This window comes from Ixodes scapularis, unplaced genomic scaffold (assembly GCF_016920785.2).
Source record: "Ixodes scapularis isolate PalLabHiFi unplaced genomic scaffold, ASM1692078v2 PGA_scaffold11__112_contigs__length_91849675, whole genome shotgun sequence".
NCBI classification, from domain to species: Eukaryota; Metazoa; Arthropoda; class Arachnida; order Ixodida; family Ixodidae; genus Ixodes; species Ixodes scapularis.
This window is the reverse complement of record NW_024609837.1, coordinates 8,520,220-8,547,590: the sequence shown is the minus strand read 5'-3', so window position 1 is coordinate 8,547,590 and position 27,371 is coordinate 8,520,220. Positions and strand designations below refer to the sequence as shown.

Genomic DNA, 27,371 nt, shown 5'->3' with positions numbered 1-27,371 from the left:
GAAGTTTTCTTTCTAGCTGCGTTATGTACTAATCTGCAAAATAAGAAGTACCCAGTCCTATTGTGACGGTCAACGTACGTTTGCGGCTGTCTGCCATCGCGCAGAAGATCGCGATTCAGAAAAACCGATAGAGCTAACTTTTCGACCATTTCCAGTCACACCCGGTGGCGGAAATGAGCTTTCAACTAAGCGTTGTAGGTGATAAAACCGTGTCAATGTTAGCCCTGCAAGATATAAGCATTAAGATAAATTAAGTTACGAAAAGTTACAAGCTGAAACAGCGATTCTCACGCGAGAACTTGCACCCACATTGAGAGCCGCAGCCCATGTTCATCGACGGTACAGCCGCAAGTTCGGTGCGGGTTCTATTCACGAAATGTTCCGAACACACTCGAGAGAATGGCGTCGGGGAAAAGTATTTTCTCTTTGCGGACGCAACCCACTGGCCGCCGGAAGTTTTGGCCATTTGGAAAGCGATGGAGTTCGAAGACATTGCAGCCCCGTTGCCTTGTCGGATCCCGTGCACGATACGGGTGTCCTCCGATAATATTCTGCACTTTGGGTAGTTATTCGCGCAGTTTATTACCGAACAATGATCTCCCAAGACCAGGGTGTTGTCGTCATTGATTCCCCTAGCTCCAATTACACCTGAAAGTAAAATAACGTAGAGGAAACCGCGAAGAAAACAACCAAATTTGAAGGCCCACAGGCGTTCAAGACGCTCATCCGGGTCTTTTGCAAGTTCCTAACCACTCAGGAAATGAGGAAAGCGCCGGCAGCACATTCCTCTTTTCTCTCTTTCAGTATAACGGTCTATAGGTGCTCCGAAATGACTCCGACCAATCACATCACTGCTATAGATAACAGCACTCTAAAAAAAGCCCGAACGTCTACTTTCCCGCACAACACTCGGAGAGCCAATCACCGCAATCTACGGAGGCAGCTCAGCGAATGAGGATGCCGTAATACATATGTTTGAGACCAAAAAACGTACTCTGAATTGTGACATTAAGCAATGCAAAACGTCACGCTTCGATTGCTTAATGTCACAACTCAGACTGTGTTTTTTTGGTCTAAACGTACGTTTCGACATCGTCATTCGCTGAGCTGTCTCCGTAAGTTGCGGTGACTGGCTCTCTGAGTGTTGTGCGGGAAAGTAGACGCACGGGCTTTTTTTAGAGTGAGTGATATGACTGGTCGCAATCATTTTTAAGCACCTTTCGGAACAGCTGAAAGTTCACCTCGGAGCACCAAAAGAACTTTTGGAGCACAAACACACATTTTGCCTTGATTCATATCACTGCAAATATTGTGTTGAGATTCGCGCGTTGGCGCTTCGAACAGAAAGACAATGCTATTGTGCCTTCCCACTTTAGTCAAACCTAATATTAGCACCAGTTACACAGCAAGTTTGATTCCCTCGAACACAGAACAAACTGCTTAGTTGAGCGTAGAAGCACCGAACACGGCAACGAGATGGTGATTGATGAAGGACAGTGTGAAATGTAGTGCATAGTTATTTTCGGTACAGAATCAAGGGTAAAGCAAATAGTATATTCTGTTAATTTCCTTTAGAATCCAGAACAAAATATGACAGCATTAAATTTATTTTTATCAAGATTATTCGTGATCGAGTAAAAATAAATAAATCAACTTCGAAATTCGCCCTAATGAATCAGGACATCTCCACAGCATTCACATTACCAGCCCGTCTCAAACTGATGTTTTATTTAAATTTTGAAGGATCTAATAAAACCGCAATTACAAACTAAAAAAAAGGAAAGTTTCGCATTTCATAGTGAATACCAATAACATTTTATATGTAGGAGTCATGATAACACACATCGGCATGTGAATGATAAATATACCTCCTTAAAACCAATCCCACCGAACCCTTCAAGGTTGTTTTCAAGTTACCATCCACTGCTCCAGCTAGTTTAGTTTTAATGGACCCTACTGACTCTGTCATCGAATATATATGAAGCCATATAAAGGTAATAAACAAACGAGGGCATTGATATAGCTAATAAACCTATACAGCTGCCCATACAAATATTTTAGCAATACCAGTGATGGAAACGGCATTTGACCTTTTGTAGCACGCTATGTAGCAGGCAAAACATTTGTTTGGAGCAATCACTGATTTTGTTTTTTTAGCAAATACCGGCATCCGTTAGCGTACCACTTAAAAAGAAGAAAAAAAAATTGATTGCATTGCTAAATTAGTTTTAGTTTGATCATGACTGAGGGTTCCTCTTTGATACTGGAGCATATTAACCTGTTAACTTTTGTAAATAGAACAGATAGGGCGCCAAATGAACACGGGACATTGCCTTTAAAAATAAAGCTATAGTCATAGAAGGTCCTATTTACAACGGGTACTAAAAATTGTTGAAAAAAGTGAAAGCCGTTTACAACTCCCTGTAACGCCAAATTAGAGCGCAGCTCTTGAGGAGGAGGAGAGATACTGAGGGGGGGGGGGGGGGTGTCACGTGACCTGGGGAAGGGGGGTCACGTGACCCCCTTCCCCGGGGTCCTCCCGAGGTCCTTGGGGGGGGGGGGGTAAAACGATAAAACGGTCCATGGTTGTGTATAGTGTCGAACTACGCCACTAGGAGGCGGTTCGATGCACCTTGTTGCATGAATTGGCGGAAAAATAGAATCAAAGCCTCCATAAATCAATGAGCATTAATGAAACCCATGTTGCTTGCTCTTGAATTTCTTATTGGCCCAAGTTTGGTTTCACACGCAAGATTTTATGACCTCATGTAAAGAAACAACAACGACAACAACAACCGTTATGTACATAGTTTGGAATTGACTTTTACACCACAGAAATACAAGATATAATCCAAGACATTCGTTGAACACTACGGCGCAACTAGAAGTATTTCCCGCAATTGGTTTTGCTGATTTCTAGTTTAAATCCTAGTTTGATTAGGTCGCCAAGAATGTTTGCTAATTCACGATCTAAAAGTCACATAACCAAATTGGTTCCCCAGAACATTTAAGGTCAAGATGGTTATGTAGATCACTTTGTTCGAAACGAACAGGCAACGAATCTTGCCCGTGTAAAAATGAAGCCTTTCACTTACACACAGAATGACAGCTAGCCGCAGCCGAGTTTGTGCACAAAGCTGAAATGTGACCTGACTTGGTATCATCTGACAAGGAATTGGTACCTGACAATGACTGATAACACCGTGCACACTCAAGTTAATTGAGTTTGAAGTGAGATCATCGCGGGCACAGATAGTCTCAAGAGCCTCCTCTATAAACAGACGCAACTGGAAACGAGGACATTTATGTTTATGCTGCGTTTTAGCGTTCCTGGGCAGACGGCGAGTCTTTCGGGCTCGATGAACCAATCAGAGCATCGAATCGAGGCATGCACCAGCACTCGTGACTACGGCGGTGGGTTAAAACACTGCTTTCACTCCGATGCTATATTATATCCCTATGGACCGTTTTATCGTGGGCAGCGCCATTTTGAATACAGTGGCGCCATCTAGCGAGCGTCAGGTTCCGCGGCCATGCTGAGTGGTTAGAAACGTTGTCGAAAATATTCTTCGGGGCGCCGCTCCCGCATCAACTGGGCTAGTTGAGTGCTCCAAAGTTCGGGTCTTGTGTTCTTGTGGGCCAAGGATGGTATTTTTCAACTCATTGGGAACTTTTTTTTTGGCCCCGCATTATGGCCACCACCAGTGCGGCGATGCTATAAACCTAACCGATAGAAATCGCGGAAAAGTACTCAAAATATTGGTTCAATTAGCAGCGACTAAATTTCCCTTCAGATTTTTGCCGTTTTAGAGGCAGTACACTCAGAATATTTTTGGCGTTTCGTGTTGTCCAAAACAATGAAATATAATGTGAACCATATATTTTAGTTGAGCGCGTTGGTGATAAAGTTAAATACAAGAAAGAATAAAACATGAAGAACGGGCAAATCTGTAGCTTTGTCCGCCCTTCATGGTTTATTCTTTCCTGTATTTAATGTGGACAAGGACGCGCGAAATAAGACCATTGCAGGGAACGATTGAAGGCACCTCCTTCCGGCTTGCAGATGTTTATAAAGATTTTAACTGAGGATCCCGCGTCGACGAGCGTGTATTTTATCTATAACTAAAAACATGGAAGTCGAGATGGGCCCGTTGCTGGAGCTAGTCGGTCAACGATTCAAAGATTCGAAATCGACGCATGAGCATGTTTCAACAATATAAATTGAAGTTTTCTTTCTAGCTGCGTTATGTACTAATCTGCAAAATAAGAAGTACCCAGTCCTATTGTGACGGTCAACGTACGTTTGCGGCTGTCTGCCATCGCGCAGAAGATCGCGATTCAGAAAAACCGATAGAGCTAACTTTTCGACCATTTCCAGTCACACCCGGTGGCGGAAATGAGCTTTCAACTAAGCGTTGTAGGTGATAAAACCGTGTCAATGTTAGCCCTGCAAGATATAAGCATTAAGATAAATTAAGTTACGAAAAGTTACAAGCTGAAACAGCGATTCTCACGCGAGAACTTGCACCCACATTGAGAGCCGCAGCCCATGTTCATCGACGGTACAGCCGCAAGTTCGGTGCGGGTTCTATTCACGAAATGTTCCGAACACACTCGAGAGAATGGCGTCGGGGAAAAGTATTTTCTCTTTGCGGACGCAACCCACTGGCCGCCGGAAGTTTTGGCCATTTGGAAAGCGATGGAGTTCGAAGACATTGCAGCCCCGTTGCCTTGTCGGATCCCGTGCACGATACGGGTGTCCTCCGATAATATTCTGCACTTTGGGTAGTTATTCGCGCAGTTTATTACCGAACAATGATCTCCCAAGACCAGGGTGTTGTCGTCATTGATTCCCCTAGCTCCAATTACACCTGAAAGTAAAATAACGTAGAGGAAACCGCGAAGAAAACAACCAAATTTGAAGGCCCACAGGCGTTCAAGACGCTCATCCGGGTCTTTTGCAAGTTCCTAACCACTCAGGAAATGAGGAAAGCGCCGGCAGCACATTCCTCTTTTCTCTCTTTCAGTATAACGGTCTATAGGTGCTCCGAAATGACTCCGACCAATCACATCACTGCTATAGATAACAGCACTCTAAAAAAAGCCCGAACGTCTACTTTCCCGCACAACACTCGGAGAGCCAATCACCGCAATCTACGGAGGCAGCTCAGCGAATGAGGATGCCGTAATACATATGTTTGAGACCAAAAAACGTACTCTGAATTGTGACATTAAGCAATGCAAAACGTCACGCTTCGATTGCTTAATGTCACAACTCAGACTGTGTTTTTTTGGTCTAAACGTACGTTTCGACATCGTCATTCGCTGAGCTGTCTCCGTAAGTTGCGGTGACTGGCTCTCTGAGTGTTGTGCGGGAAAGTAGACGCACGGGCTTTTTTTAGAGTGAGTGATATGACTGGTCGCAATCATTTTTAAGCACCTTTCGGAACAGCTGAAAGTTCACCTCGGAGCACCAAAAGAACTTTTGGAGCACAAACACACATTTTGCCTTGATTCATATCACTGCAAATATTGTGTTGAGATTCGCGCGTTGGCGCTTCGAACAGAAAGACAATGCTATTGTGCCTTCCCACTTTAGTCAAACCTAATATTAGCACCAGTTACACAGCAAGTTTGATTCCCTCGAACACAGAACAAACTGCTTAGTTGAGCGTAGAAGCACCGAACACGGCAACGAGATGGTGATTGATGAAGGACAGTGTGAAATGTAGTGCATAGTTATTTTCGGTACAGAATCAAGGGTAAAGCAAATAGTATATTCTGTTAATTTCCTTTAGAATCCAGAACAAAATATGACAGCATTAAATTTATTTTTATCAAGATTATTCGTGATCGAGTAAAAATAAATAAATCAACTTCGAAATTCGCCCTAATGAATCAGGACATCTCCACAGCATTCACATTACCAGCCCGTCTCAAACTGATGTTTTATTTAAATTTTGAAGGATCTAATAAAACCGCAATTACAAACTAAAAAAAAGGAAAGTTTCGCATTTCATAGTGAATACCAATAACATTTTATATGTAGGAGTCATGATAACACACATCGGCATGTGAATGATAAATATACCTCCTTAAAACCAATCCCACCGAACCCTTCAAGGTTGTTTTCAAGTTACCATCCACTGCTCCAGCTAGTTTAGTTTTAATGGACCCTACTGACTCTGTCATCGAATATATATGAAGCCATATAAAGGTAATAAACAAACGAGGGCATTGATATAGCTAATAAACCTATACAGCTGCCCATACAAATATTTTAGCAATACCAGTGATGGAAACGGCATTTGACCTTTTGTAGCACGCTATGTAGCAGGCAAAACATTTGTTTGGAGCAATCACTGATTTTGTTTTTTTAGCAAATACCGGCATCCGTTAGCGTACCACTTAAAAAGAAGAAAAAAAAATTGATTGCATTGCTAAATTAGTTTTAGTTTGATCATGACTGAGGGTTCCTCTTTGATACTGGAGCATATTAACCTGTTAACTTTTGTAAATAGAACAGATAGGGCGCCAAATGAACACGGGACATTGCCTTTAAAAATAAAGCTATAGTCATAGAAGGTCCTATTTACAACGGGTACTAAAAATTGTTGAAAAAAGTGAAAGCCGTTTACAACTCCCTGTAACGCCAAATTAGAGCGCAGCTCTTGAGGAGGAGGAGAGATACTGAGGGGGGGGGGGTGTCACGTGACCTGGGGAAGGGGGGTCACGTGACCCCCTTCCCCGGGGTCCTCCCGAGGTCCTTGGGGGGGGGGGGGGGGGGGGGGGGGGGCTCGCGGTTACTCCGACGCCGCTCAAGCCGGAAACGGGCGCCTAAGAGCTGCGCCCTAAAAAGAATCATAGCGCAGAACTTCAGTTGGGATAAAGTTTCTCTTGCCTCGCTCTTTTACAGTCGGTAATTTCTTTAGCCTATATACTACTGTCTAGACCGGTTATAACGAAGTCGGTTATAACGAAATAGCGGCTACAGCGAAGCGATCACCATTTCCCATTCCCTTTTGAACTTCGTTATAACCGAAGTCGGTTATAACGAAATAGCGGATATAGCGAAGTGATTTCCGGTCCCCGTTGACTTGGTTATAACAGGTCCCGACCGTATAAAGTTCTGTAAAATGCCTGCGAAAACCAGCTCGTCTACCGACAAAGACGCGTCCCCAAGTTTCGTGAACCTATTAAACTTGAGACAGTTGATAACCATACGAACTGTTTGGCAATTCATAATATCACGAACTGCCAAAACAACCACCCCCAAATATCGTAAAAGCCTACACTCGTGTAAGATACACTGTTCCTTAGCAGCGTTGGAACCAGAGTAAAGTCAAAGTTCGCTGTTCTTTCGATCACAGCTACAATGGAACTAACTAACTTGACTATCATTTATTCAAATATACACTCGCAGTATTTTTTTCTCGGCGCAGATTTTCCAAATTGGAGAACAATCTACCACCGGGACAAAAAAAGTAAACCTTGAATAGTACTGAGCATAATTAATAATTAATCAGCCTATCGAGCTCACCCATGGCAGCCGCTGCACCTAGCACTTTGGTGTAAAGCGGTGCAGCCCAACACCCGCACGCTGTTGAGAGACGACACGGAGACGTAATAATTAAGTGATCCCACCAGCAGTACAAGACCCTGGTTCCATCTCATCAGCCGCAGATTGTTTTCTCGCATCTTTTGACTCCTCACATCGCCGACATCGTCTGAAAATATAGACATTTTCCACAGGAGCGCCGCCATCTTGAATTGTCGTCACTTCCAGTATGGGCGACGACAAAATAGTAAAACGTTTCAACCTGTAACTAGTAAAAAAAATAGAGGGGAGCCAAAACAAGAATGTGTGACGGTTAGGTTTATTTTCTAAATGTCTTCTATTGGCGTGGCGACGGCAAAGTAATCTTTTCGCCCATACTGGAAGTGACGACAATTCAAGATGGCGGCCCCCTTGTGGAAAAGGTCTATAGACGACGTCGGCGATCCACCCGCCAGCGCATGAACCAACCAGCGCGGCTCGGGGTTGACCTTGAGCACAACGCCCAATCAGCGCGTCTTCGTAGTCGATAACACGAAATCAGACAGCGGAAAGAACTTTGGGGTTGACTTTGTACTGGATATGTTGTCGCCATGGAACACATTCTTCGGTGTGGATATACATCAAATGGCTGACAACAAGCACCATCGAACCAACAAAAACGTACTCTGGGTTGATATGCAGGGTGCATTCTTCTGCGTTCGCTTTACTTAGGGTGGTGACAACTCTCTGTTCCCCTCTCCTATGCCCACCCCTTAGGGTGGTGACAACTGTCTATTCACATCTTACTCAGGGTGGTGACAACTCTCTGTTCCCCTCTCCTATGCCCACCCCCATCTCGTTCCTTCGACGTCTTCGCTAAAACGTAAGCAACACTGAGTCTGAAAACTCCGTCAACACTGTGTGGCTGCTTCTATACGTACACGATGCCGGGCGGTTCGAAGAATACAATCGTCGCGGTTCTTCGAACTTCGTTTATTCTTCACATTTTTATCGCGATACTGCGAGCAACGAGAAAATAGTTTATAATAATAAGATATATTCCCGTTTCAAGTATAAGGTGGGGACCGAGAAAAAGACCCCATAGGCGGGTCGACAAGCTCTCGGCCCCCAAACACTGAGCAGCAGCAGTGCCACGAGAAAGATCGAGCGAAATACGCATACTTATTCACTTAGCACTTCGCAAAAACAAAACAAAAATAGAGGGGGAATACATTTCACTTCCCAAATATCCAATGACCTTCGCGCGGAAAGGTTTAGAGTAGTTCGAACGGCTAGATGCGCCGGACCGTCGTGGCTTTCTTTTTAAAATGGTCCGACAGCCTGTATTGGAGAGAGGGTCCATATCAGACCATAAGGACCATCTGCAATTTAATGGCGGACGCCTCCTGCGGAGACTGGTCACAATTAAGTGCGCATGCGCTGGAAAGCAGGTGTGAAGGCGGAGGCGTTTGCAGACGATCAAGGCTTTCGGGACCTCCTCTCAGCTCGTACTGCAAACGCGGCCCGTAAACCACGTGACCCCGATTCAACAGTTGGACACTCTCAGTATTACGCGCTCTCTGGAATTTGGGACGGGTGGTGGCTGGCGCCATCTATCGTCGGAGGCTTCTCAAGAACGAGTCAAGACAGCCGCCTCGGATATGTCTCGGCGAACCCAGTGTCTCGGTGCGCCGGCGGTAACCTTCTTCCTCGGAGCGAGACAGCGCGATCAACACCGCCTAGTAGACAAGACCATAGTGCTGACATTTTTGCGTCATCAGCGGAGGCCGACGCTGGACACAGATTGGAAACGATTGCTGCGTCAGCACTCGGCTTCGAGTCAAGTTTGAGCCGAACCTTGACGCAATCCTCGTGTCCAATCAGTGACCAGCGTTGGCCTTCGCTGATGACATCTCTATCGGCACTACGGCATTGTTATCCAGGAGGTGTTGGCGCGATGCGCCTTCGTTCTCTCGGATGCGAGACGCCCACACCATTACAGGAATAAGACTTGGCGCTGTGGGCGCGCCGTTTAATGCGAATTAAAGGCGTGGAAAGTATTCTCCATATACTTTGCCGCAAGTAAAAAAAGCAGGATGACACGAGGGTTTCTCACTAAGCTCTCGAGCCGCCATAAGTGGTGCTTTTCTACTCTCCACACGCCTCCTCTCCAGCGTTCGCTCAGCTAAAGTGAAAAGGGAGGAGGGTTTTGTGGGAGGAGCTTGCGCTGATTTTCTTAACCCGTAACAGACTGAGGTAAGAAATAAATCACGTGGACAATTGGGCTCGTTGGTACACTCCTAAAGAGAAGCTGAAACACTTTTCTTTTTGTCAAAAATGAGAAAGAGGTGGATTCTAGCGTGGTTTTATCCCGTGAATCTGAATATCACGTTCGTTTCCCCGAAGATGTAACTAAACGCGAGAAATTGCCAAAACCTTTCCGACCAGTAGTTACGTCATAAGAGGATCTTTCGACCGCCAAGCGCGAATCGCTCGAGAGCCGCGCACGTGCAATCGCAAGCATGCCAGGTATAGTCCCCTGCACTGGCACCGGTCGTGACGTCTTTATCTGACCTTTTTAAAGATAGCGAGAGTCCGCGTGCATAGCTTTGAGAGGGGCTGAAGATGCTCGATAGCGAGATTTCGAAAACTCCTCTAGTGACGTCACGCTCCCGGCAGAAGGGCCTTCAGCGGTACTCCAAAAATGATTTTCTGCAGCCCCTCATGCAATAAATTAAAAAAAAAAATCTATATATAATAATTTCAATATTCGAGATTCTGGTGTTCAAATAAAAAAGACTTAGATGTGTTTTCTAAAGAAAGAACAAAAAAAAAACTCTTCAGCTTACTTTTAAAAGCACAAAGAGTACGACCACAGGGACAAGGAAACTACGGAAACAAGCAGCGCTGTTGTTTGTATGTGGCAAAGCATTCAGCGTTACTCTGTTCCGTAATCGGAGCATAAGCTTTAACACGACGGAGAGACCCCCTGGTGTGGAAAATACTCTGGGTTGACCTTGTGCAGGGGGAAGAGGGCAAGGAGGGTTGCAGGAGAGAGTGCAGGGACGTGGCCTACCCAGAGAGTTTGTCCGGCCTCTCCGACGACTAGCATAGTCGCAGCCGGGAGCTCGCCGGCGGGGTGTCCGGGCGGCCGCACTACAAGGAGGACCAAAGGGGGGCACCGGGATTAGCACACGCACAGACACACACTGTACACCAACACAGCGCTTACAAACAAGCCCTCGTTTTCTCACACCGGCTGTGGGCACCGCGCCTGCGCACAAACCAGATTCGGGAGGAACAAAGCGATTTGCGCACGCGCAATGCCCGACAGCAGCGCCAACGCAGTTCGTCTGCTTTCTGCGCAGGGGTTGCGGTGACGTCAGAACGACGCCGTGTTCTGATTGGCTCCCATTGGAGGGATAGCGGGTCGACCTCGGTGCTATAGCTGCCTTGAGGTCTACCCACTATCCTTCCAATCCAGCCAATAAGAGCTCGGCGTTCCGACGCCACCGCAAACCTTGCGCAAGAAGCAGAAGAACTTCCGCTCCGCAGAAGGATGCCGAAGAAAGAATAACATAACACATTAAGCCACGCCCTCCGTAGTTTAAGTTGGCACTCACTTTAGCCACATAACGGCCTCTAGAAACTGATTCGACACACCAGCTTTGTATCAACTAGGCCTATCGGCAGCAGGTGTCGGAGCCAAAATGGGTCACAGTCCGAAACGGATCAGTGACGTGAGTGACAACCGATGGTCGTCGGTTCCGTTTGTGTCGTAATTCGTCATTACGATCGGGGTTGAATAAGGGGGCACCGGGATTAGCACACGCACGCACACTGTACACCAAGCTGAAGTTAAAGAAGTGGATGAAGGAGGGGCTGACCCATACTGAACAGAAATGCGAGACTAAGGTCGACACAAGCACACGGTTCTTGACAGTCTTTTGTGCGCGCTGCCCTGCATTTCTTCCTTTCTCTGCTATTAACCAAACAATACGAACGGCAAAACATGAAGTGCTCAGGATCCAAGATCCATAGGCAATAGCTACCTGACGGATCCTTTAGGAAGAATACATTGCAAAGCTCTGTGCTGTCCCCAGTCTAGGGGATTCTGTTACGATTAGCTTTCATACAAGCTAGTTTTTACGCCTTTAAATGTTGTACAGAGTACATACTATCGTCGAGTTCTTTAGCTTTGTCTTTGCCTTATTAATGCTGTCTTCGTTTGTATCCACAGAAACGAACCAGGGTTCGTAGCGATAATAAACACACAAGACAAAACGAGACAACACACACTTGACACAAAAGTCCACTCTAAAGGTCCGTTCACCCTCTTGCAACTGAGTACGACCGAGAAAGACCAGACCGGTTTTTAAGCCTCTTGCGACCTCTTAGGACCGGATACGCTGCAGCGGAGCTGGTCCTAAGAGATCGCAAGAGGCTTAAAAACCGGTTTGGTCTCTCTCGGTCTTACTAGGTCGCAAGAGTGTGAACGGGCCTTAACACGGTGGAAAGCAGGACATTATGGCCGATGCCTAATGCGCGAAAGGACGTCTGGCACATGCCAAGCGCAGAAGGCTTAATTAGGTAGACTCAAGGCGCCACAGCGTTCACCCTTTCTTAAGTTGAAACAGTACAACTACGTTCCAATCTGCAGACAGTGAAACACATTGCGGAACCAACATCAGTCCGAATTTCCGGATCAACACCAATAACCGTGTATCGCTTTCAGCCCATTCGAACTATCAGCCAAATTGAAACTTCATCCGTGGCCGGATTTGTTTGTTCATTTCGCCACAAAAAAAAAAGGAACGCACCCACAGAAAAGGAGCACAGCCAAACACACACCGACAATACATGACGAAAAGCGACGCAAGGGTGACACGAGGTGTCACTTTGTGCCAAACCCTCCTCCTCCTCTACTTTTAGGAACAGACGGTATACCCTTTCCCTTTTCATTCCTTCCCCTTTCCCACAGTCTTTCCTCTTTCCACCCAAACAACACGTGATACGCCAAACGCAAACAAAGGCAGAAAAGGAAAAAAAATTCCGCCCAAATAATACAAGGCAGGGCTCGACATTTAAGCCTTGACACGTACATCTGTCTTCCCTCTCCCCCGCCAATTGTATGTGTATGTGTCTGTACGTCTGTGTGTATCCATTGTTCGCCTATAACAGTCCTCCTCTCCACCCTTTTCCGTCCCGTATTTCATTTCTCGGGTGCCATCTTTACTCATTTCGAAGAGACAGGCCGATCGATAGGCAGAACTGGAAATAAAAGGGCCGGGGAACTGTCACGCAAACCGGAAGCCGTTGCCTTGTACGCTTATTGTACATTTCAGCCCCTCCGTCAAGCACTGTTACACTAAGCGAACTACGTTCCAATCGGAAATTTCCAACTGGAAAAAAAGAAAGGGCTGGTGAGTGTCACGCAATCCGACCGCCGTTGCCTTTCACGATTGTTATTTTTGTACTTTTCCCGCCCGTCAAGGACTGTCACACTAAGCGGAGTAACCACAGCGATCGGTCGGCCTTAGAAATCAACGCACGTGCTCACGAGGTTATAAAAACCCATCCGTCTTTGTAGCCAAATGTCTGACTGGAGAGGTCTTTTGAAAACGACAGCACGGTTATAGCAGACATATACGATTAGAAAACAAAGAAGCGCTGATTAACGAAATAGTACCAAACACTATCGGCCTCGGTTTAATAGGCACTTTTAGCAAACCGTTCCCGTGTTCCGTGTACCGCATACCGGAGTCATTGAAGCACGCTTTTAAGCGCGTACCTGAGTGATACCGTGACCGCGGGACGCGCGCTTAAATATGTTATTTGTGGCAACATCACCAGGTATTACAATAAACAGAAATCCAATCGCCAAATCTTACAAGAAACAGAGTTCGATTCACTAGGTATTACAATAAGCGGAGATGGACTCGCCATGCATTACATTACACGGAGTCGAATCCCCAAGTATGACATTGAACGGAGATCGAATCACCAAGCATTACAATAAGCGAAGATCAAACGGTGAAGTGTTACAATAAATGGAGGTCATAATTCCCGCAAACCTAAGCCAGCCCCAGGCAGCCCGCCTTGGCAAAGGTTCTTTTTCGCACGTGTACGATTATACTCGAACGAGTGAACAGGCGAGCGTACTTACATCCGCTATCTTTTGAAAGCACCGATTCATGTATATTCCATAGTGCAGCGACCTCGCCCATGCACTCCTGTCGGTGCTCAGCATCCTAATCAGTAGAAATCACATTATCCCTCCGTCCTCAACGTAGAATTTTGACGTTATAGTGACAGAGTGATTATAACGGAACTGCGACAATACCGCGTTTCAGACCGGGGAAGCAGCGACTCGCCTGCCTACAATGGGCGTCTAAATTACCTTCACACTTCTCATACATCTCACAGAAGACGGTCTTATGCCTTTTTTTTTGTACATACGACGCACACAATGGTTTTTGTATGAGCAGTGCGATTGCATACTCTTTCGCCATTTTTGAAAGGCTATACACTAACAAATATGTGAACCGTTAACCAACGTGTATCGACACGACAAACAACCATTACAATAATCGCCCTCCGCGCGCCGCCATCTTTGTCTACGGGTTTGTGGAACGCGTCCTGCGCATGCCCAGTAGATCTCTTCGGCGGAATGACAGACACGCATTCACAGCCCAGTCACTCGGCGTTTTTCGCCGGGGTGATACGCGCTCAAAAGCTGTCTCTTGCTTTGTGATTCGTTGATCGGCATTCTTATCGGGCTGAGGCTACAATCGGATTCACCGTGAAGCGATAGTAAAATGTACGGTACGTAGTTTTAGGACAAGTGATACTTTGCTACCAAAACGTAACCACTAAAAAAAGAAAGAAAGAAACAAGATGAGAAAGATTTTTATGTATTTCGCCATCAGCCAACGACGATCTACAGCCAGAACCATACACGCCGCCAAGTTCAATCACGAGCCAGGTAAAAGTCACGTGGTACATTTCCTCGACGTGAGTATAAGCGTGCCCACTGGTGCGCTCATCGGAGGCAAATACCACGCGATTTTTAACTGGCTACACTTCGCTTCGTCTTAGGTCCGAGCGCGGCCGATGTTATGAGCCGAAAGGCCAATCAAACAGCGTAAAAAGCGCAACGTCATGGCGCGCTCTCTGCGCAGAGGAGCAGTGCACAGAGAGACGGCGAATACCGGCTGGTCCTATCAACTACAGAGAGCACGCCATGACGCCGTGCATCTTTCACTGTTTGATTGGCCCTTCGGATCATAAGATTGGCCGCGCTCGGACCTAAGCTGAAACGAAGTATAGTGATTGGCCCTGCGTCACCCGCAGCTTCGGTCGGAGTCCATCGTTTTGTGAGACGAGGTGTAGAATGAAACTCGATTTTGGTACTAGCATATGATTTGTAAACGTGGGGGAACCACATGTCATCGTGCAGAGTCACCGACGGTTTCAGAAATACGGGGCGTGGCTGCAGATGTCCACGCGTCTCGCTTCGTGATTGGTTATTTGATGTTGTTCTCGGACAAGCAACAATCTCAATGGCTATATGGTGAAATAATAAGATGAGCGGGGCCATTTGACTACATAATACGACAAAAAAATCGTAAAAAGAAAAAAAAAGAACGCACGCACGCACGCACACACACAAACATACACACGCGCTGAATTTGTTCGGAAAGAAACAAAAAAAGAAAGAAAGAAAAGAAACGCGAGATTGCGGCTATTAAACGAATGCCACAATGTCACACTGATAATAAGCGGGCGGCTGTTGCCTCGTGGGGAACGGTTACAATAAGCGGAGCGAGTCTTACGAGTTCGGTTAAAGGACGGTAGGTGAGGCTCGCGATAAGCTGAATATTAGGACAAGCGATGCTTTTGCGCAAATGGGAATGGGCGACCGATGTTACTCAATCCGCGAGGCTGCTGTCTCTGTAGAAAACTCATAACAAGACCAAAAAAAAAAAAAAACACAAAATCAGCAAAGAAAGAGAGAGGGCGGAGGGGGAAATCGAGGAACTCATCATTAATTTTCCTTATAAACCCATTTACCCCGAACAAAGACGGCCCGGCGTATTAAACGAGAATACTGGAATAACTTGAAAAATTCCTTTCCGCCCCTCCCTTCCCTTTCCCAATCCCTCCTTTGGTTCCTACAAAGCGTGGGTGACACAAACCGAACTTTGTCTAAAGAGCTCAGAACGAAGACGGATAGCGAAAGAAATCACGAAACGGAAAAAAATAAAACTAATATCTAAGAAAAGTATCGAGAGACGGAGAGGGCTCACGCTATAAGTATATAGAAATAAAAAGGAAAAACAAAAAAACAAAAAAAACATCGTGAGTAGAAATATCGAGAAACCGAAAAAACTGGGTTCGCCCTCTTCATACGAGACGAAATTCGCCGTAAATCACTCCCGGGCCAAAGACACACGGGAAGAGACAAAATTCGGATAGAACGCCCACGAAAAGAGCGCAGTTCACGTCACGACACTTGCAAATACCAAATTGAGTTTATTCATTTATTTGCTGCAGCACCTATGTTCACTTCCTTTTTATTTTTATTCTTTCACTTTTTTTAGAGGCTTTGTTTAACTTTATTATACTCTGGTACGGGCCTCGTTTCACGCGTTTCTAAAGCTATATAGTCCGCTTGTTTATGAGCCCGCCCCGTCCGCTTGATTCATTTATTACTTCGATCCCCCCTTCCCCTTTTTTCTTCGGGTTTCTCCACATAATGAAAGATATATATATATATATATAACGCTGAGGAGGGAGGAGGAACACGTTCTATAGGTTCTATCCCCTCCCTTTCTCTCTTTTGTTTTCCTCCTTTTCATTTCGCATTAACCCTCGTCTCATTAACATATTATACCCCGCCCATTTTACAAGAACGAGTCCTAAAATGGTGTCGTTGTGTGTGTATCCATTTCCAACGAAAATACACTTCAATTCGGAGCCGCGTTTCGCACAGTTATAGACCGTACGTTAAGTATTACGTATTATAGTATTCAGGGGGAAAAAAAAGTTAAAAGGGTCAATAATGTAACGCTCCTCCTAATATGTGTATTGGTGAAGAGATTCAACCCTCGCGCCCCTAGCCGACGTGTTAAGAACTAAACCCCCGGCGACAACAACAACACGAGTAATTTGTTCGCGTTTTTGCCCCCAGCTCTTAATTGGCTGACGTAGCCGAGCGCTGCGTTAGCCTTCGGATGGGTGGTCGTCTCCAATCAGCGAAGCATTAAGTGAACCCGAGTTCCTCTATACTCACAAAGCCTGGCAGTTCCATGACGGAGCCATAGAGTGCCGGCCGCAGATTTGGAGCGCGAGGATCTGGTAGCGCAGAGCATTTCTCGGGGAACCTGCATGGTCGTCAGCGCCGAGCTTTTGCAGCGGCGAGGACCCGAACCACGCTCGGGAAAAGTGTGTTTCGGCGTCTCGCCGCAGCGGGGCGCCAGTCACGTGGCTCTCCTCTCATCCGTTGTCTGCCGCACCACATTTTTTTTCATTTCGGCGGCCGCTTCTCGTGGCGACCTGCCAGGCTTTGTCAGTGTATAGGAGGCTATGGTGCTGCACGCAAATGCCCAAGACAGAAAGACAATCCTCTTGTCAACGTTAACATAGGGTACAACGAGTGAAACGCTCTACGGCGATAATTTCGTTTCAGCGTTTCGTTAGTCCTCGGCCAGTGAGACCGTGTGCGAGATATCAGTATAATGCCATAAAAACCGAAAGAAAAAGCAATAAAAATATTTTGTCTCAGCGACGAGTTTAGAAAACCGAACGTAAAATCGTCGCGATGTGTGGAAAGACAGTTGCCTATTGATAGGAAGTCTGCGGGTACAGCCGATATCGCACTTCGTCGGCCGGTCGATATTTATGAGAGATTTTATCAATATTTATTAAAAGCGCGAGTTTGTGATCTGAGTAAATGTTTATTAAGGTTGAGATAATTTCCCGGCAGCATTTGTTGAGTGAAATACTTCTATATATCTTAATACTGGTTTCCTTAAGGGGTGCATTAATGCCCGTATTTGAGTTAATGATCAGCAAAGGCTGCTGCGACAACCATTACATTTCTGACCGACAAAGTCGAAGCAATTTCGTTTCATTCGTTCAAGAAACGCTGTAACTTACACCGCCCATTCAACGTGACGCGAAGTCAATGCGGACCGTTTCCGTAGCTATGCCTTGATAGTTTTTTTAACGTTTTTTTTTCTTCTGTCAACTCCTTAATTAATGAATGAATAAATAAAGAATCTACTGAGATGTTGGCTCAGTCGATGTTGCGCCGGCTGCTCTAATTCCATAAAATTAACGCAATACACGAATGCGTTTAAGTCTAGAAATCACTTTACGTGTACAGTACAATCTCATGGTTAAGATATATATATACAGTCTCCGGCGATATGAAAGACCCACTGGGAGCGCGTGGCCGAGGCGGTGGCTGGCAGGGGCGCTGCGAGCGCTCCGGGCAATTCCATTCTGCTTCGAGGGGAGGTCGCTCACTCGAGGCTCAGCACAATCTGATAAGCGTGTTTCGCTTTATCTGAGCCCGAGTGAGCGTCCTTTTCTCGAAGCAGAATGGAATTGCCCGGAGCGCTCGCAGCGCCCCTGCCAGCCACCGCCTCGGCCACGCGCTCCCAGTGGGTCTTTCATATTGCCGGAGACTGTACAACTACTTAACGTTTTCTGCATAACCAGTAAAACAAATATATATATATATATAAAATGAACATTTCCACGCACATTTTACAAGTTCCCAGTTGAGACGGAGCATGTCTGATGCCTTATATTATGAAGTAAACGCGGCACGAAATATAAGACCTAATCACCCCCCCCCCCGCCGCCCCCCCCCCCCCCCCCACCCCTGCCCCACACGGTCTTCCTACACAAGAAGAGAAGACTCTTATTGGTATATACCCATATAACACGACGAAAATAACAGCACGCAAAAGAACACGCCCGTACGCGCGCACACAGGAAAACAGTATACGCACATATTTCACAAGTACGTGTATAGCACAAAAAAAAAAACACAAACGAAACAAACACAGGCCTATGTGTACACAACTGCAGGTGCTCGCCGCTAAACCCCCAGCTGCCTGCAGAGCAAATTCAGACTGAGGCGTAATTACCGTCATGTGTATTTTTAAATCCAGGCAGAGACGCTGGCAAACATTCTCGTGAAACATATTAGCGTTGCGCCATCCCGTTAATATGGGAGGTCGACAGGTAACCCAGTTGCGCGACGACTGAGATCTGAAACTTATAATTATTATGGGAAATGGACGTACCACGAAGCAAAGTATTATCCAAAAGTGAAATTTGTGTACCGTCACTTCTATTCTTTTAGAGGCAATGTATGAGAGAGTAACAACCGTATGCAAGGCACATGCTTATCTGCCAAGAATTTGTCGGATTCTTCTGACAGACTTTATAAGGCAACCGAAACCTGCCCAATCGCCCGCGAATCCGATGCCTTCAGTCATCGCGTGATTTATGTTTTCTTCGTTGAAATGAACGAAGGCTCAGGTCAGTTCAGAGCTACAGTGTGAGTGACAACTTAACATAGAGCGCTAAAGAGAAGGACAAGTAGAAGATAGGACATGCACTTACCACTGGGGGAGGGGGGGGGGGGGGGCAAGCGCAGAGTCGAGATCACCAACTGATTCGTCGATTCTCTGAAGGCATTCGGTCTTGTGACCTTTTCAGTGCTTTTAAACCAGGGGTACTAGTCACCAGAAAACAGATATGACATTTCCAAAACAATAACGTCTAACGTAAACACCTACTGTGCATTTAAAAACAAAATGTCTAAGAAGGAACACACAAAGAAAAGAAAACGAGCAGCCGACAGTGGCCGAGATAAACATACAGACACAAAAAAAGAAGAAAAAAAGAGGACTACTTGTTTACACACATAGACCCCAACACAAGCACAGGCAAGCACGCAACCGTACGCTTCATTGTAATGTCGCTAGCGGCACGCTGGAAAGTGAGATTTCACCCCACTGACTTTCCTATCCATCCCTAAATCTAGGCAAACGAGATGTAAACATGGCTTAAGCCATGTATACATCATGTGACGTCAGAACAACTGCACTGACGTCACATCAGCGGCCATTGTAGTGACCTTGCTGCCGAGCCGAGTACCTTCTGCACTATACATTCTCACCACTGAATTTGTTTCTTTCGGCACGAACAAGTATCAGTGATTACCAGCACGATGAGAGGGCGTCCCGTGCAAGTCATGTGTACCCATCGGACAACGCAGTTTTGCCTGGCAGGTGGCGCCACCTTCTGGATAACTTTTGCAACACGTAGACGGCCCGCGGCCGCAATTATTGGCCCCGATCTCAAGCTCGAATCCCCGAGTGCACTGGCCAACTCTGACGTAGCGCTCGTGTTCAATCGTTCGGTGATTATAGGACGTCCCAAAGTTGCCCATTTCGGGCACCAGTCGCGCTGACTGGCAGCCGACTGAAGCGCCGCCTGTTCACTGCCCTGGGGCTATAGGAAAAGCCAATTTGGTAGCTCGTCGTCGCGCGAACGAAGTTTAAACAAAGAGCGAAGGAAAATAAGCGGCGTAAAATACACATTACATTATTCACTCCCCTTTCTTACACGCGCGTCATCGTCGTTGCCATGACAACTGGTCTCTCGCTCTCTCGCGTTGTCGTAAACTGAGTTTAGAGATCAACAAAGGAAGGAAACAAAAGACGCGTCGCCCCATCTTTGTTTCCAGGGCAACAACTCGTCGAATAAAGCTGTATAGAGTACACAATGCGTCACTAACGCGTACAAACACACGACAAACCAAAGCTAGGAAACATGGGACGACGTTTTCAGACAAGCACAAAACGAAGAAACAAAAAACAAAAAAAAAACAAAAAAAAAAGAGCGGAAGAGATAAAGAAGGAGAATTAGACGAAACGTTCAGGAATCGTCGATCGTAACCGAAATAGATGCGCACGAGATAGCTTTTTACAGTCGTCCTTGGTTGACCGGTTAATGCAGTCAAGTCCGGTTTTAATGACACCAGAGAGCTCTTTGGCCCTTTACTTTACTAGACTGTTTAATAGACTCCTCTGCGCTTATAAAAAGCCCAGATAGGTTGTTTTTCTTTTTTTGCCCTTTCTTGGGTGGACTGGTTAATGTAGTAGACTCCGGTTATAGTGACCCCATATAACTCCTTTAGAGTCGTCTTTATGGACTGCTTAATGGAGTCAACTCCGGTTATAACAACATCAGATGCTTCTACGTGAGCCATGATTATTAACTAGGAGGGACATAAAAGAGGTGGTTTAAGTGAACCCTCCTCCCCCCTTTTGCCTCGTAAAGGGAGGCGGAGTCGACGGAAAAAACCTTTATCAGGAATTAACGAGGAAAGTAGTTATGCTGCTAGTACGATTACTTGCATGCTGCTAGTACGATTACTTCCAAGGTCACTATAAAGTTCACTACAGTCCAAAATCAAGTGACCTCTCCTCGTACACCCGCCGGCAATATGAAGGTGAACACCTTACCTGGTTTCTTGCCTGTTTTACGGCTCCCTAAAGCTTTATTAACTGTCAACGTCTCAAATGGTACGTGGCTTGGGGGTCAAAACTTTGCGTTCTAGCCCTCTTGTGGAACAGAGCTTGTTCCAAAACTTGCAGGAGCGTCAAAAACAAGAGGAGGGCTGCTCACCTTCATATCGCTCACGGGTGTACATATCTCACCCTCCTTGTATGGCTACACCAATGACGTCATACTTGACGCCTCTGACGCCACAACTGCGCATGCGCAAAATCGACGTGTTTCTTTTTTTTATATATGTATATATATATAGAACTTTTAACATCTGCGGTGAGAGGTTAAAATGACAACATAAGCGACACTGCAGACAACGAATCTAACTTCCTGATTATACTGGTTATACTTTTTTGCCTCGTGTGCGTTCTTGTTTTTGCACTGCGCTCTTGGCCCTTTTTTTTATATATATACATAACTTTTGATGGACGGTGTTTACAACGCAGCAAACTGTTACGTATGTTTTTTGTGACGAATAGCTGCGGGAATAATTCCAATTAAAATTCTTCGAGCCTCTCCTGCAGCTGCAAATGGTTCACTGCGCTATGACGGATTTTACGGCACTTTGATAATATCGGAAGAGTGATATAAAGAACCGGAGTATAAAAAACAAAGGGGTACACGGTGAACGCGCTTTTGTACTGCGAAGGCTTTATAGGTGTTACTATAAGTGATAAGGAGCACGAATGGACGTATATTCTTCCACGGGAAGGGCAGTAATAGCGGCTAATGACATTTTAAGAAAGATTCGCAAAGGAAAACGTTTCGTTCACTTTGTAGAAAGGGGAAGGCTCCATAGATTTCACTGAAAGAGTGCAGGCACTATACCAATGTTTGTAGCCCTTACTGCTCCGGTTACTTCAGATTCTCAAAAGTTCAAACAATCATCAGATTACACTCGTGATATTACTGCCCAATAAATGCATTCGCATGATTCCAAAATTAGTCCAAAAAGTACTCGATTACCAGTAACCTCATGTCTCGTACAGAGCACCGTACGACGCGTGTCTCTAAAGTCCCTGGAAAAAAATAATATCTGTTAACCAAATTATTGGTCAGGAAACTCATTTTCGGGATAGCGACGTGCTTCTATTTCGACGCTTCGGAACCGCTCCTCGTCTCAAATTCAGTCTCATGGCGTAAATATTATAATAAAAATATTTTATATCCGTCATCGAAATTTATAGAGGCTAGCGCTAAACTACTCTTATATCCGCAATTGTTGCCCTTTCAGTTGTAATGTAATCTCGTGTGGAATAAAACCACCAAATCAACTAAAAAAAATTATGTATTGCAAAACATTTTTGTGCGCCTCATCGAAAAACGCTTCCCGCACGTCCAGCACCCAATGCCTGTTTTTAAAATACGATATGTTTCGTGTGTATAAAATGTACAACTGCCGACCGATGCTCAGTTTTAAATAAAAAAAACTAAAGAAATTGCCCGGGTAATCTTGTTTATCCGAGAAAACCGATCCGAACCAACTCGTTTGGCAGAATTTTGGACCGTGCTATTTTGTCCCAATAATTACTCCGTGCATAATCACTAAAATACACCCTCCCTACTTAGCTGAATGTTTTCCTTCAAAAATACCGTCGACATTGTTTCAATAACGACGAAAATTTTCAGAAACGAATGAATTTGGCAAAAACAGTTTATTTTGTACTACGTGCCATATATCGAGTTTTTAGGCTGTTGCTCCGCATAATGACCACTTTTCAAAAAAGTTATTGATGCACCAGAAATTTAACTGAAGCTATACAGAGACAAGTCACACATGCAGTCTGCAAACCATGGAAAAACAGCAGGTGGGACTGACGCGTCGACCCAATAAAGGGCCCGTTAGGTGGCGTCGCGACGTATGAAAGCGACCGCAATATATACACATAAAAAAAAAAAAAGCACGAGACAGAGAAATACAGAAATGAGGGCGTCCAAGGACGTTGTACAGTTGTAGAAAATTTCCGTCGGGCGTCATCATGGCGGTCGTAAAGGGGAGAAAGAGAAGAAAAAAAAATGGTTGCCGGGGGGGGGGGGGGGGGGGGGGGAGGTTGTTTGACGTAATCTTCGAGAATTCCGAGCTTGCGCCACGCTGCGTCACGCTTATGCAAACCTATCTTTTATGCATCCGTCCCTGACGAATAGCAGCGACGCTAGACTGAAAGTGCGAGTATACGTGTTCGCTATCGCAGCCAGCTTTTTCTCACCCTTGGACAGAAAAACGTTCGGTCCACGATTTCTTGCATTCCCGGTTTGAGAGCACCGTTGTTTTGTTTGTTTGTTCTCGGTGCGAACGTAGCGTTGACGGGGCACGAGCGCGATTGTACACGCGCCATCGAACAACGAGAAGCAAGGTCCTGTCGGTTTTTTGTTGAGGTCCACGAGGGCGCAGCCATCTTGAATGTCGTCACTTCCGGTATGCGGTAAAACATCGTTTTGATCTCGCCACGCCGTCTACGAAAAATTGCGTGATTGTCAGAGGCCAGATTCTCAAAGCGAACTTACGACGAAAAAAATGCGTACGACAAACTTGAGAGAAAATCCGTATTCTCGAAACGAAATTGTCGTAACTTTTGCGCAGGTTACGATAAAATCCTACGACAGCTCCGAAGCTGTCTTACGCACTTTCTACGATCAAATTAACATGGCCGACAACGTCGCTCAGTTGCTCGGTCGCGACGACCCAACGGACATTTATTTTTCTACCTGCTCTTCTTGCGCGTCCCGACTTCAAGCAGCAAGAAAAAAAATGAAGAAGTACTTGAAACCGAACACGACGAACATGAACGCTGGATCCAGACACCCGGAAAAGGCAACAAAGTCGACGATCCCATCGACCAAGCGAGCTCGGCAGAATATATAGGCCTAGCAGGCACTCCGACCCGTTCCGGCGCAGCATTGCTCAGACGGTCCTTGGCCAAGACCGTCTGCCCACGACCGGCTGGCTTGCTGAATGGAATATGCCCGCGCGACCCTTGTGGACCCTCCCCGTATGAATAGTTTGATAGCTGAACTAAATTTCAGAGGTCAACCGATTCCCCTTATCATCTCGATCACCTTGTTTTCCGAGGCAGCGGTGACGAACGCTGTCGTCGAAAAAGGACTCCTCGATTCTATTTCCTTGTTTTGTGTGATATAGAGCTCAAATAAACGCCGTATGGATTACTTTCGCAACACGGTATGTACATTTTGTTATTAGTATGCCATTTTTAACTGTCGAGCTGTATCAGTTTGTGGGAGCTACGCGATGCCGGCCCAACCTTTCTTTGCCGAGTGTCACGTCAGTATCGAGTTGCAATCGTAGAAGATCGGTCCCGAAGCGCTTACCGAAACGAAGTCTGAATCCAGCACTTCGATCAAACGCACGCGTCCGCTCCGAGTGTGAACAGGTATTTGCGTGACTCTTGCTGACACTCTCGTAGTTCAAACGTATCTTTTTTAACGTCGGCTCGCTCCTGCATTTCCGAGCCCGCGAGAAACGCCGCGGCGGTTTGTTTCCTTCTACGTCGCTTTGCAAACGACTGGCACGGGGCTTTTACCAACGATGACAGTTGTGTTGACTTCGTAGCGATCGAGTTTGTAGCAGTCAACGAGGCGTTTAAATCCTGTTAGCGTCGATATACCACTGCACGGACACGAACCCCAGACAAGCGGTGGTGGAAAGGTCGCCCGTGTTTATGAGAATCAGCTTGAACACTACACATTTACACACATACAGGACAGGACATACACGGAGCTGTCTATCAACGAGTGGTTAGCCTGTGTTTGTTATTAAAAATCCACGTGCTCCGAACTATGCCTAGCTCTCTAATTGGTTGTTCGTTTTGCCGAAGACGCCGTTGCCATAGCAACAGCACCGGAAGTCATCGTTTCTCCGTAAGAGGTCGTAACTTTCCTCCTCTCACTTAAGAACGCGTTTGTGAATACCGTTCTCGCCTCATCTTACGATGATCGTAACTTTACGAACTTCGTAGCTAAGTTGTCGTAGGTAAGAGGTTTTTTTATGAATCTGGCCTCAGATTCTTATTTTGCCTCACCTATATGTTCTCGCATGTTCCAGGTTAAAATGTTTTATTTTTTTTTTCGTGCCGTATACCAGATACGAAACTCACGTGACTCAGAACAACAGGAGAAAAAAACAAAAACACGTCTATACATGACCTGCATGTGACGTGATATCGCCCCGTGCTGGTGATCATTTCTATTGGGAATAACAAGTTTGATGGTGCAAAGTTAACGCCGTGTATAGTCAGTCATGTATACACATTTGCGAGCAATTACGCTTCAAAAGCTAGTCTGGCCACCGTGTGTAAAAAGAAAAAAAAAAAAGAACACTTTGTTAGGGGCGCCAGTCCGGCAACAGCGGGGACGCCTTAGCAATGCTTGGCGATTAGCAACAAGATGGCGGCGCCCAGAAGCCGTACTGGACGTGTATAGATCAATCCGAAAACTGTCTTCTGCGCGCAGCCATCTTTGTCTGCTGGGCTGTGCAACCCGTTCATTCAGAGCATGTGCGGTAGCTCTCTTCTGCGGAATATCAGACCAGTGACTCGGTATTTTGAACCACGGTGACAAGCGTTACAAGGTGTACAGGGTGCCCCCTTCCCCCCCTCCTCCGCTCTCTAGAAAAACTACAAACAAATTTACTTTTTTTTTTCTGCAAAATGAAACTGCGCGTCACCGAACGATCGTTTTTCGCCCAAATGTAGCGCTAGCGGTGCGAACCAAATTTCAAAATTCCAACGGGAAAATGGGACCCGTTTTCGCTGGCTTTCGCACAACTGGCGCTATTCAGCTGAGTGTATTCGAAACAAGGAGGTTAGAAGTACTAGGAGGGGGCACGTTGCAATATCGGTGAAGCCTAGTCATAAAAAGTTTAAACGATTTTGTGCCCAGCGTGACCGCAGATCTCTCTGCCGATTGGTGCGCGTGACATGTCACGTGTGAGATGGATGGTTGATTGTAGAAGGACTCCTCGCAGGCTTGCGCGCGCTCCGTCCGGTAGGTTTTATCAGGTCGAAGTCTAGACTGTGGTGTATTCTAGTACCCCACAGCAAGACGAAGTCTAGCTACGGTCACGTGATGTGGTCACGTTGGCATGGTAAGTGAGGAGAGTAAGGAGGAAAATGAGAAAGAGGCGAGGCGTCAAGGGAGCATGGCTTGTGGAGGCTACGCGGCCGACGTCATGCCCTCTCCTACCCTTCTATTCTCCATGATTCGAAAGCTCCGACGGACGCCATTTTCCCATTGAAAATCTGCACCGAACACTTTCAAGTTATAACCAAGGTTTTTTTTTTGCTTTTTTTTTCTCTCTCCCGGCTAACCTTTTCTTTTTTTTTAGTTGACTATTTACTGCGACTGTTGTGACCACGTGAAACGTTATGCCCAGTGTCACAACAAGAGTTGTTCTTTCAGATGTGACCGCCTTTTCCGCCTCATCATTCGCCGAGAACCCCTTTGTAGAGTGCAGCGATTGGCTCTCCCAGGTGTTGGAAGTAGACGTCCCACATCGATTAAGGCTGGTTCTCTCGGTCGTAACCAGCTAAAGGCTGGTTACGACCGAGTTCTTGCGAGTTCTTTCGATTTCTTACCACGAGAGAAGATACTGGCACGCTGGCGCCATCTATGAGCTGACCCTGGAACTATGTTTCACTAAAGCGAAGATTCTGCGGTGTTTGTGAGATTACTTTACAAGAAATGGTCGTTTATGACATTGTCAAAAGTGTGTTTTCAAGCCAAAATAGAGAAAACGATGCGCGAAAAAAAAGTAGGAAATAGTCGACAAACACAAGTGTTTAACCGATAGATGGCGCCAGCGTGTTCTCAGCTCGCAGGAAACCCCAAGAGCTTTGAACGCACTCAATCGTAAGCAGTCGCAAGTGCAGTGACTATAGCGTTCCAATTTCTTATACCTCCTATAACGAAATAAAAGATATAGCAATATCAAATCGAAAACGAAGCAGCGCCTACATAGCGATGAAACCAGTGCTGCTTCTTCGAACTCTTCTAAACGCAGATGCCTCCTCTCAACCTGCAGCTATCGAAAACCGAATTCCGATGCCCGTGTCAATCGCAGAGACACATAGTACATACCGCGCTACAACAAAGTACGCTGCTACGTCGCGGGGCCCTTGTGTTACCTCTTCCGAACAGCCTGGCGATGATTTTTCACGGCCGGTTCAACGCGGTCAGCGTGCGGCGGACAGCCAGCCGTCAGTGCCCGAGAAAGAGGAGG

The 27,371-nt window shown here is 46.0% G+C and overlaps 1 protein-coding gene across 6 annotated transcripts in view; it reads right to left on the bottom strand.

Moving 5' to 3' along the window:
• Positions 1-27,371, bottom strand: part of LOC8053813 (TOX high mobility group box family member 4) — a 148,739-nt gene that overhangs the window by 95,830 nt on the left and 25,538 nt on the right. For 5 of the 6 annotated variants that reach the window (XM_029979436.4, XM_029979439.4, XM_029979437.4 and 2 more), the window contains exon 2: positions 10,614-10,693. The exons of the other annotated variant lie outside the window; for it this stretch is intronic. In XM_029979436.4, coding sequence (XP_029835296.2) covers positions 10,614-10,649 — 36 coding nt within the window. In that variant the 5' untranslated portion in view covers positions 10,650-10,693. The remainder of the gene's footprint in view (positions 1-10,613; positions 10,694-27,371) is intronic. 6 annotated transcript variants of the gene reach the window in all.